At 43.0% G+C, this 12605-nt stretch overlaps 1 protein-coding gene across 1 annotated transcript in view; it reads left to right on the top strand.

Moving 5' to 3' along the window:
- RBM20 (RNA binding motif protein 20) overlaps positions 1 to 12605 on the top strand; it is a 194238-nt gene that overhangs the window by 149781 nt on the left and 31852 nt on the right. Inside the window, exons 6-7 of the mRNA XM_023206218.3 lie at positions 2677 to 2817; positions 4942 to 5073. Coding sequence (XP_023061986.2) covers positions 2677 to 2817; positions 4942 to 5073 — 273 coding nt within the window. The remainder of the gene's footprint in view (positions 1 to 2676; positions 2818 to 4941; positions 5074 to 12605) is intronic.

Raw genomic sequence — 12605 nt, 5'->3', positions numbered from 1 at the left:
CTCAGCCCTCATTGTGATAAGCTCAGAGGACCAGCCACTCTGCCCTGCTTGAAAGCTCAGCTGTGTCTGCATCTTAATGTGAACACTCACACTAATGGGAGGCAAAGATTCTGCTTCTTAATAGCACTCCTCCTTTCATCTCTGCAGAAGGTTCAGTCCTCACTAGCCAGGCGCAGACTCAAAGTCTCCTAGCTGATGGAGAGCGCATTTGCACTTTAGGGAGATGAGGAGCTGCTCTGGGAGCTGCCTGAATCCTTGCTCCCCTTTGGGAAAGTGCTTGACCTCTGGACATTGCAGAGTGGGAGGTTGGAAAGAGGCACTTGGGCTTCTACAATTCAGGGCTGAACCATAAGAGGAAATTCTTATGGACTGTAATTGTTTTCAGCTCAAATGAGACAAACGAGGGCTTTTCATGGTAGAATTACCCAAGTATTAGCCCTTGTTAGGGATGATATCTTAGACTTTCCCCCATATTACCTTAGCAGAGTCGGACCCACATCAAATGTAATTAGATGTTGAAGTTCAGTTTAACATAGAAAATTGTGATTATGCAAATGGAGACTGTGCTATTAGAATGTGTTTCAGGTTTGGAAAATTATATCCTTCTCTTCCACATTGGGTTGGCTTATGGTTACTAATTCTTGATCCTCCCAGAGATTCTAGGCTGATTAAGGTTTGCACAAAACAGACAGACACACTTCCTCCCTCCAGGAGCTTTGATTAGGGCCAAATGGGCCTTCCAAATTGTATTCCTTAGAGGTGCCTTTGAGACTGCCAGGTGGGGGTGGTGCCAGGGTGCCAGACCCCAAGGTTTGACCAGAATAGCTCTTTTATTTGTTGAATACATTGGTATAAATCAGTTTTATTTGAAGAAAGGATTCCAAGCTGAAAATATTTTGAAAACCACTGCCCTAAACCACAGGTTGTTGCTGTGAATGTCAATGCATATATATTAGATTCTCATAAACTTTTCTATGTTCCTTTTTCTTTATTGGAATTGTAAGTCAAACAATATGAGGTATATATGAAGAAGGTTCAGCATGTCTCATCTTACTGCCTTCCTCTGAAGATAACCAGCACCGACAGGTTGATATGTATGCTCCACATCTTTGTCTGTTTGTGCTGACATTCTTTAAGCATTTTCTATTGCAAAAAATTTTAAACATACAGAACAGTAGAGACCAGTATAATTAATCCTTATATACCCATCACCCAATTCCAGTAATTATCAAAATTTTACAACACTTGCTTCATCTTTTTTCATATATTTTTGTTTTGTTTTCCAAAAATGGCATCATGGTATACATACTACTTAGTAACCTGCTTTTAACTTAACAATCTGTCTTAAAAAGTATTCCGTATCACCAAGTTGAGAGAATCACTTGAGGTTTGATTTTGAGACTAGCCTGAGCAATACAGCAAGAGCCTGTTTATACAAAAAATAAAAATAAAAAAATTAGCTGGGTGTGATGGCTCAAGCCATCAGTAGTCCCAGCTGTTCGGGAGGCCGAGTCGGGAGGATGGCTTGAGCCTAGGAGTTCAAGGCTGCAGTAAGCTATGATTGTGCCACTGCATTCTAGTCCGAGTGGTCCAGGAAGACTCTGACTTCTTAAAAAAATTATTCTATATCAGCACATTTACCTCCTCCTTGTCATGGATTTGTAGTTTTCCATTGTATGATTGAACCATCATTTACTCAAACATTTCCCTATTGTTGGAAATTCAGGCTGTTCCCAAAATTTTTTGTCACCTAATAAATTACTGTAATAAATGTTCTTGCACATCAGCCATCACATATTGGGGTGCTATTATTTCTATAGGGTACATTTCTAAGAGCAAAACAGCAGGATCATGGGCTCTGTATACTTTGTTTTATTTAATATTGCTAAAGTGTGTTCTCAAAAGTTTATAGATACTCAACCTCCCACTAGCAACATACGGATATGCTCATTTCCTCGTATCCTCCACAGCCCTGGTTGTTACTGCTTATAAAAAACATTATTGCCAGGCGCGGGGCTCACGCCTGTAATTCCAGCACTATGGGAGGCTGAGGTGGGCAGATCACGAGGTCAAGAGATCGAGATCATCCTGGCTAACATGGTGAAACCCTGTCTCTACTAAAAATACAAAAAAATTAGCCAGGTGGTGGGTGCCTGTAGTCCCAGCTACTGGGGAGGCTGAGGCAGGAGAATGATGTGAACCCGGGAGGCGGAGCTTGCAGTGAGCTGAGATTGCGCCACTTCACTCCAGCCTGGGCGACAGAGCAAGACTCTGTCTCAAAAAACAAAGCAAAACAAAACAAAACAAAAACATTACTGTGACATGGTGGTGGACGCCTGTGGTCCCAGCTACTTGGGAGGCTGAGATGGGAGAATCACCTGAGTCCAGAAGTCAAGGCTGCAGTAAGCTGTGTTTGCACCACTGCCCTCTAGCCTGGGCGATGGGAGTGAGACCCCGTCTCAAAAATATATATATATATAATGAATCCTTTTGTAAAGAGATAGAATACAATTGATATTTTATGTGTGTCTGTGAATGGATTTTTTCTGCAGTAATTTTGTAAATTATAGTTTTACAATCATTGTTTGGGGGAAAGATAGCCATTAGGAATGTCTGGAAGAGAGGGGAAAAGGGAACCGTCTTCTGAAGACCACGACTGATCCTTGTTGCTATTAGTTTGCACAGCGGAAAGGGGCTGGCCGCGTGGTGCACATCTGCAATCTCCCTGAAGGAAGCTGCACTGAGAATGATGTCATTAACCTGGGGCTGCCCTTCGGAAAGGTCACTAATTACATCCTCATGAAGTCGACTAATCAGGTAGGTCTGGGTATTTTCACTCCGGTGTAATACCACACATTAGTGAAAGGGAACGATATAATTTTTGAAAGAAGCCATTCTTAACATAAAAAGCTGATGCATAGCTGGCCTTCTGTTGGCATGGCATAGATGTTTTTGCTGATGATGTTTTTTTGTTTCCCCTACTTTCACTCTATCCTTCTAGTGATGGATACAGGCCTTTGTGAATTGCCTAGAGGTGAGAGGAGGTGCTTTGGAATGAGGTGCTCATTCACATAGAGAGGGTAATTGGCACACCCAAAATAAAAATCTATGGACTTCAATCTCTTCACTGTGTTGTCAACCCCCTGGGCTAATGCTATAGTCTTATCTTCTAAGCCTATCCTATCTTATGACCTGGATTTGGAGCCAGCCGAGAACCTGGGACTAGGTATTTTTCCTGGTCCTTGATGTCAGCAGGAGAGTAGGAGCGTAAGAATGGATGGATGCTTAGTAAGTCTAAGGAACTAAGAATCCTTAACCTGTAGGAGTTGACTGAGCCCTTTGGGATGGAGTACCTTTGTCTTCATTTCTAAAGTCAGGTGGGGAGTTTATACTCCCAACAGTCAAAAATCTGAATATTTTATCTTTTAATGAATATTTTTACTTTATTAATCAGAGGAACAGGAATAGGAAAAATTCTTTTCTTAAAGAAGGCTGAACTTTGGAGACTCATAGCCACATCAGGTCATCAGCTATCTCTCTCCATCAACCTGGTGTGAGACTACTCACTTGTCTCTGTTCCTACTTCTCAGAAATTCTATTTTGGGTAAATGCACAGAATTCAGCTTGTAACATTGATGTAGTGAGAGTCCCTAGATTAGTATTATTCCCATTTGACAAGTGAGAGCTAGAGGTGCTAAAATGTTTATCAAGAAAGAGGCACTTAGAAAGCTGGGTGGCAGAATGTGAAATAAAACCCTAAAGAATCTCGACTTCTTAGTCGCCCACGCTAATGTCATAGACTATGACAGCATGGAGAAAAGCCGTGCATCTGAAATTCAGAAATAAATATGAGAGAAGGAAGGGAATGAGCTTGTTTAGACCATTTAGTTTAAGGAAACGAGAGAGTTAGGGGCTCACAGTAAGGGCTTCCCTGTCACTAACCCCTTTTCCCCTGTAGCACTGAGGAATCAGGATCAGTATATTGTCAGTATAGTACAAACCAAACAAATCCAAGAAACAATAGCAGCAACAAATTTACCACACCAGCTACTGGGGTAAACTGATGCACAGTCAAAACAGTCTCTTTGGAACTCTCAGTAGACACCGATTGAGTGGAAAAGCCCATTTCTCTGTGTTTTATCAGAGCAGTTAAATAAAGAAGAAAGATGCTGTGGAAACATAATTGGGGAATTTTCCTTTTTCTGTAACTCACGACAACATGGCCTTCCTTCGAGCCCAGGGGTTTGTGAGTTCCTGAATTTTGAGTATGTTTCTGTCTTTATAAGGAAAGTAAGGGCTCAAATAACCAAAGCTTGTGTCTCTTGCTGTCACCATCACCACCAAATAGCAAGTTTTATAGGGATCAGCTCAAGGCCACATATGCAACCGCCCCTCCGGGGAAATGTGGGTTAGTGAACTCTCCCATCTCAGAGGGATTCTATGGCATGATGTAGCCCAGGACAGACATACATAATTAAGAACAACGTCTGGTAACCCTGGGGATCAGGAAAGGACCATCTTATAATGAACTCTTTTGGTGATGTTTATAAAAAGGTCTCTTTGAACAGATGGGATCAAAGAGATCTCTTCCTTATACTGACTTTTTTTTCCTTTTAAGTGAGGTATAAAACACATACTCTACAGTGCGTAATGTACACTCATCCTATGTGTACAATTCCATTAATTTGTTACATGTGTACACCCATATAATTAACACCCAGGTAAAGATATAGAGCATTTCCAGAATGTCAGGTTTCCTCATGCTTCTTCTCCATCAGTTCCCCATCCCCACCTGAGAGAGAAGCTCAATGCTAACTCCTGTCACCATTGATTAGTTTTGTCTATTCTTGAACTTCATAGACGTGGAATCATGCCTTGTACTGAATCTTGTTTAAGACCATTAAAGTCAAGTCCAATGAGTGTCCTTCCTTTCTTTCTTAGGCCTTTTTAGAGATGGCTTACACAGAAGCTGCACAGGCCATGGTCCAGTATTATCAAGAAAAATCTGCTGTGATCAATGGTGAGAAGGTGCTCATTCGGATGTCCAAGAGATACAAGGAATTGCAGCTCAAGGTAAAGCATTATCTTGTTCATTCAGTCATTCAACAAGCACCAGATGAGTTTCTCCTCCTTGTTAGGCACTGACCTAAATGCTGGTGGAAAGGAGAGGATAGGAAAATATTCAGAAATGACACACTGCCTTTGAGGATCTTGAGGCAAACCATTTCAGCATGGCAAGAAAAGTGCTTTTGAGGTAAATACAAAGTGCAAAGAGACACCTAAGTCTGCCTGGGAGCCAAGGAAAGTTTTCCAGAAGAAGATGTTTACAGGGGAACTAAGTCAGAAGGGAAAGGTTCTGGGAGTTCCAGGCATAAACGCTTGAATACAACCTTCTCTACCTATACAGACCTTCGGTAACTTTTTCTTCCTCTGTCACCCCCTTGATCTCTTGCTCTCTTCTCTCTCCTTCATATTTACGTCTTAAGCCTCATAGAAGTCCTACTAAGCAGCCCTTGGCTGAATTGGCCACTGTCAGAACTCAGGAATGCATTCAAATAGTTCCAAACCAGGGTTTGCTTTTGTTTTAGCTGATCTACATTTCTTTCTTTTCTTTACCTTCTTTTTTGTTTTATTGTGAAGTATAACAGAACACACAGAAAAATGGCTGATTATACATTGTACGGTTTAAAAAGTAATAAGGGGTGAGATCTCATAAAAACCACCACCAAAGTCAAGAAGTAGAATATAGACAGCACCCAGAAGCTCCTGTGAGTCCCTCCTCATGTTCAACCCCTCCATGTCTACTCTCCTGACTTCAACGATAATCATATCTGTGCTTTTCCTTATAGTTCTATCACCTGTATATGCCTCCCTAAACACTGTGGTTTAGTTTTGCCTGTTTTTGAACTTTACATAAATGGAATCATGCTGTGTTCTTACAGATCTTGCTTCTTTCATTCAACATGATGCCATCCATGTTGTTGGGCGTGTCTATTTATTTTCATGGTTATATACATTTCCATTGTATGGCTATACATTTGTCCATTCTACTGTTGATAGACATTTGAGTTGTTTTAGGGACAAGGCTAATCTGAACCTTCTCAAGCATGTCATCCTGGTATATATGCACTTGAGCATACGACTAGAGGTACATACATAACTAGGATTGAGATAGCTGCATCATAAGGCATGCTTACCTCAACTTTCCTAGATGACGGCAAGCTCTTTCCAAAATTAGTTGTCTCACATTTATACTCCTACTAGTAGTGTATTAGAGTTTTCGGCTGGGCGTGGTGGCTTACACCTGTAATCCCAGCACTTTGGGAGGCTGAGGCGGGCAGATCATGAGGTCAGGAGTTCGAGACCAGCCTGGCCAACATGGTGAAACCCCATCTCTACTAAAAATACAAAAATTAGCCGGGCATGGTGGCAGGCACCTGTAATCCCAGCTACTCAGGAGGCTGAGGCAGGAGAATCGCTTGAACCTGGGCGTTGGAGGTTGCAGTGAGCTGAGATTGTGCCGCTGCACTCCAGCCTGGGCAACAAGAGCAAAACTCTATCTCAAAAAAAAAAAAAAGAGTTTTCAGTGGTCTACATTCTTACTAACACATTGTCTTGTCCAACTTTTAAATTGTTGCCTGTCTTGGAGAGTATCATGGTTTATCAGTTTTGTTTTGTTTTTGAGACGGAGTCTTGCTCTGTTACCAGACTGGAGTGCAGTGGTGTGATCTCAGCTCACTGCAATCTCCACTTTCCAGGTTCAAGTGATTCTCCTGCCTCACCTTGGAGTAGCTGGGACTACAGGCATGCACCACCACACCTGGCTATTTTTTTTTTTTTTGTATTTTAATAGAGACAGGGTTTCACCATGTTGGCCAGGATGGTCTCAATGTCCTGACCTCATGATCCACCCAGCTCAGCCTCCCAAAGTGCTGGGATTACAGGTGTGAGCCACTGCACCTGGCCGGTTTATCACAGTTTTATATTTTATCCTCCTAATTGTGCATGGAGGTTGAGCACTTTTTCATCTGTTTGTTGGCTGTTTCATCTGGATCTTCTTTGATGGGATGTTTCTTTTCAAGTCATCTGCCCATGCTTTTCTTTTGCATTGTGTCTTCTTATTGGTTTGCAGGAGTTCTCTTAACTGGAGCACCAAGTCTATTTGGATTTCTTGTAATTAATGCTATATTTGTGTTTAAATCTACCCTCTTATTTTGTGCTTTCTACTGTTCCATTTAATAGGGATTTTCCTGTTCACTTTAGCTCATTCCACATTGACTTAGGATCTATTTTGTCCAAGACCCACAGGACTTAATCCACCTTCAAGGTTGAAGTCAGAAGACAAAGGCTCAGTGGCTAGGAATGGCATTCTGACAAGTCTCCATATGTAGATGGGTACTGTGTCAACCAGCTTCCAGAGTCCTGAATCTGCTTTGCTTACATCATTGCCTCTGAAGTTCCTTCGCTAACTGTTCTCCTTCCGGCAGAACTTGGCTTTTTTTTCCCCCTAATGAAAGTATATTGCTTCTTTCAGACAGGTAAGGATCCCACCCCATTCTGTATCCAGCCAAAGTTCCTGTTCTCCTGGATTCTCCCCTTGGGGCTAGAATGGAATTTCTACACTAAGTTCCCAGTGGAACTTTGGTCTCCAAATAAGGTGTTGTCATAAGTTTCTGATTAAGATTAATGGCAGTAATTGGCTTCTTAACTTAAAGTACCAAAGCATAGTAATACCTTCCTGAGGGAGATAGTTTGGGATGGTGCAAAAAACATGGGTTAAAGAGGTTAGATGGTCGAGTTTTGCTTTCAGCAAATAGGCACTGAGTGCTCACTGTGGGTGGAACTGGGCCAGGTGCCATGGAGGTAGAAGTAGCAAGCTGGCGAGGAGCTCAGTCTGGTGGGAGTAAAAGCAAATAAACAAAGAACCACTGACAACCATGTGACCTATCCCAGATTGGAAGGTGGTGATGTCAGCCTGGGCTCTACCACTTCCTGCTTTGGTGAGCTTAGAAAAGTTGCTTAACCTCTGTGAACCTCAGTTTACAGATCAGGAAAGGACTATACTTTGAGTAATTTGGCTTTAAGCATTTTTTTCATATATTATCTTTTGAGTCTCATAATTCACCGTACCCTGTGAGGTATGTAGAGTGGATAATAGCAGTAATTATAAGAGTAAAACAATAACAATAATATACATCTTTAATTGAGTCCTGGTACTCTGGAGCAAGTAATGTACCAAGCATTTTACATACATTGTTTAATCCTGACATCAGTCCTGTTAGATAGCTATTATTATCTCAGTTTTACAGATGAGGTATCTGAAGCTAATAGAAGTTCAGTAAGTTGTCCAGGATTGTATTTAGCTACTGGAAGAGCTATGATTAAAACTTAGTACTGTTTTGGTTTTGCACTAAAGCTGCATTGTTATAGTGTGTTATTATGATCTCTGTTGTCTGCATGAAAAAAACCCTGAGAAATCAGGTAATTTGCTTATAGTCACCCAGCCAAGAAGCAGCGGAGATAGTATTATAACAGAGCTTCTCAAGCTTCAGTGTGCATACAAATCACTTGGTGATGTTGTTAAAATGCACTTTGATTCAGCGTGTCTAGGGTAGTGCTGTTATTGCGTATTTCTAACGAGGTCCCAAGAGATGCTGCTGCTGGTGGTCCTCGGAGCACACTTTGAATGGAAAGGGCCCAGAACACATTGTTTTCTGATCTTTAGCAGGGCTTTTCTGCTCTCCAAGCTACCATATTCCCTCTTAAGGTCATTGTGAAGGCCGCATGGAATAACAGATGTGAAAACAACTTAATGTATGTTTCAACTACATAGTAATGCATGCTTTATGGTCCCTATGTTGATATGAATCTCTCTCTGCAAGTAACAGAAATTCATCTCCATTAAGCCTGTTGGCTTAAGTAAAAAAAAAAAAAAAGAAAGAAAGAATTTATGGAATCGTGTAAATGAAAAGTCCAGGAGTAGCTCTGGCTGCAGATACGGCTGGATTCAGGACCCAGAGACCCTCATTAGGACTTGGTTTCTGTCCACTCTGCCTTCTGCTCTTTTGGCCTTGTTTACTGGGGGCTCCCTGGGGTGGGCCGTTGCAGCCCAGGCTCTCTCCTCTAGGTGGCATGATAGCTACAGTGACCTCAGCAGTTCTTACTCCCCCTTCCATTTCCTTCAACAAGAGAAAGCCAGAGTTTTTTTCCTAGAAGCTCCCACAAAAGTCCTGGGACTTTCGAGAGAGTAGGTCTGACTGAACTAGCTTAGCACAGGTTCACGTCCCTAAATTGATCTCTGGCCAGGGCTAGGTCATGCTGTGATTGGCTGGACCTGTGTCATCGGCTACATCCTCAGAGCTGGGCAGAGACCCACCCAGAGCTCTGGAGCAAGATGAGGGAGGAGCAGCTGCTATCAGGAGGAAGGACAGTGGCTACTGGGAAGGTACAGGGCAAACACTGTATCCCTGTGCATCTCTGGGCCAAAGGGGCTTCATGTGAGGCCCCACCAGGGTTTGCAGAGGTGGGGAGAAATTCTGATTGCTCTTTCTCCTCTAACTTTATCTTTTGCTCACCAGGCAAAGTATAGGGAGAGAAAGGAGAGATTTTAAAGTATTTTTCATTTTCTCTCTTGAATATTTCCTCATGCACATATCTTATCTCCCCATATACTTCCTGTGGCAAAGGTTCTGTTCCTCAGCTTATTTGAGGCAGAACCTTTCGCTTGATAGATGTTTAATAAATATGCAAAATGAATAAGAAAGAGAAAATCTGAAGTAACAATAAAAAGTGAATAGCCTTCTTCCTACAGACCTGGACAAGACGATTGGAATATTTTCTGGGTTGTTCTATAGAAACTTCGTCAATAAGTATGGAATCATAATCTCTTTGATGCAGAAGTGAACTTGGAATAATGTAAACGAGTGTCTCCCAGTCACTCCATCAGAGAGTCATCAGGGGATTTTTTGTCGGAGGAGTCCTCTTGCCCAGAGATTCTCTTCAATAGGCTCGGGGTGGGAATGAGACTCCAAGGTGCTTTTGAGGGCAGAGGGCCTGGTTTCAGAGCCACTGGTCTTGCCAGCCTCCTCACTACAGAGAGGGCTTCTGGCCCTGGGAAGCAGTCTTGTGAATGGTCCATGGTGCTCTCAGTTGGGAAGATGATTGAGAGTCTTCTCTATGTACTGATAGTTACAAAGCTTACAAGGCATGCTTCTCACTTAGGAAAGAGTCCACTCTCCAACTGGGAGACAAATTATTCTCGTGCAAAATTACACAAGATTTAAACATGAATGCATAAGTACAGGGGCGACCAGAAGTTCCACGGCAAAAGGCAGTATGACTGAGGGGTGTGAAAAAGGGAAGAGATTCCTAAACAAGGCCTTGAAGAAGGGGAGAATTAGCTAAAGAGAGACAGGGCTTCCATGCAGGAGTCGGGCGAGGGACGATGTCGAGCCTAGAAAGCCTGGTAATGTTGAAACAGTGGGGGCTGCCTTGACGGGATCTGGCTTAGGTGAGTTCTGGGCTCATCTGGAAGGTTTCAGCATCTTCCTAGGACTCTTGAAGTGTGTAAAACAGCTGTGAAGTTGTCAGAGGGCATGAAACTCTCCAGCAGCTCCCTTCATGTTGGCCAAGCACTCTGTGACTTTTACGGGTGTAGCCTGCCATGCCCTGAGGCTTTTGGTGGATGCCAGATGGGCCTCATTAACCCACCTTTACAGGTAGAGAAAGTGAGTTTCCCATAGGCAATAAGCCTTGACCCAGGGTGACCCAGCCAGGTGCGGGCACGGCTGGGGCTACTCTTCCTGGTTGAGATTCCAAGTGGTGGTGCCTCCCTCTTAATATGCCAGCACTTTTCTGGAACTGCATGGGGCTTGGAATCTCAACCTTGTCTTAAAAGCAGCAAGATGTGATAACTCTGAGCACTGTAGATGGTCCCTTGTGGGACTGTTGAGCGGGATCATTGTCATCGCAGAATGGATGTAAAGATAACAATGTCTGAATGTCTGACATTTGCTTCAAAATAATATAGGAGGTGGGGAAGGAAGGTGGTGAGTACAGATGTGTATTAGTCCATCCTCACACTGCTATAAAGAACTGCCTGAGTCCAGGCCGGGGTGGCTCACGCCTGTAATCCCAGCACTTTGGAAGGCCAAGGTAGGCGGATCACTTGAGGTCAGGAGTTCAAGACCAGCCTGACCAACATGGTGAAACCTAAACTAAAAATACAAAAATTAGCCAGGTATGGTGGCAGGCACCTGTAATCCCAGATACTCAGGAAGCTGAGGCAGGAGAATTGCTTGAACCCAGAAGGCAGAGGTTGCAGTGAGCCAAGGTCACACCACTGTACTCCAGCCTGGGCCCACAGAGTGAGACTCCGTCGCAAAAAAAAAAAAAAAAAAAAAAAAAAAAAAAAAAAAACCCTGAGACTGGATAATTTATAAAGAAAAGAGCTTTAAAAAAATAAATAAAATAAAATAAAAAGCTTTAATTGGCTCATGGTTCCTCAGGCTGTACAGGAAACATGGCTGTGGAGGCCTCAGAAAACTTACAGTCATGGCGGAAGGCAAAGGGGAAGCAGGCATGTTTTTCGTGGCCAGAGCAGGAGTTAGAGTGGGAGCAGGGAGGTGCTACACACTTTTAAGCAGCCAGATCTTGTGAGAACTCTTATCACGAGAGTAGTACTAGGGGGATGGTGCTAAACCGTTAAAAACCACCCGCATGATCCAATCACCTCCCACCAGGCCCCACCTTCAACATCTGGGATTACAATTGAATATGAGATTTGGGTGGGAACACAGAACCAAACCATATCAAGATGCAACAAGATTGGTCAGCATCATTGACTAAAGATGGGTAATGGATTCTTCGGGGTTCAATAAACCATTGTCTCTACTTTTGTGTATGTTTGAACTTTTCTATAATAAAAAGGTAATCAAAATTTTATCATAGACCTACTCTTTTCTCTCCCGTTTCATTTTTTCTGGGGTGATTACAGCTTTGTTTCACCTGCCCTCTTTATGCCTTTACCCACAGGATGCAGAAGCTGGTCAAAGAGGAAGGTTGAGAGAATTTTCTTAGGGCTTTCAGAAGTCAACGCTCTTATTTGAAAATCTTTGGCTACTTCTGTCCCCTTTTCAGATGGCAGCTGGCAGCTGGTCCAGACAGCACCAAACAATTTGCAATTACCACCTAAAATAGCAGAACCAATGCTCTGATCCTCGGGAGGGATCACAATACCTGTGACCACTAGCCCCAGCATGTAGTATTTGCAGATTCATATTCATTCTCTGCAGCCACCTCCTTCCATCTCTCCAGCCATGCATCTTGAGATGGGTGTTAGGCAGCGCCTGCTCCATGCCAGGCTCTGTGCTGGTGCTGGCTGTGTAAAGACTGTCAGCGCAGAAGGCCCCTCACGGGAGACCTGCAATCTGGATAGAAGTAATTCCAGGAGGTACAGGCTGAAAGCGACCCCAGGAGGACATTCTGTCGTTAAGAAAATAAGGGACAGAGGAATGTTTAAGCCAAGGAGAGGCTCTTCTAAGTCCACTCTAACTGCACCTCTTTGACTCCTGGGAAACTGCACGGGCCACTAGAGGATGTTTTCA

Source organism: Piliocolobus tephrosceles, chromosome 9 (assembly GCF_002776525.5).
Source record: "Piliocolobus tephrosceles isolate RC106 chromosome 9, ASM277652v3, whole genome shotgun sequence".
In the NCBI taxonomy this organism is placed as follows: Eukaryota; Metazoa; Chordata; class Mammalia; order Primates; family Cercopithecidae; genus Piliocolobus; species Piliocolobus tephrosceles.
This window is presented reverse-complemented; position numbering and strand designations above follow the sequence as displayed.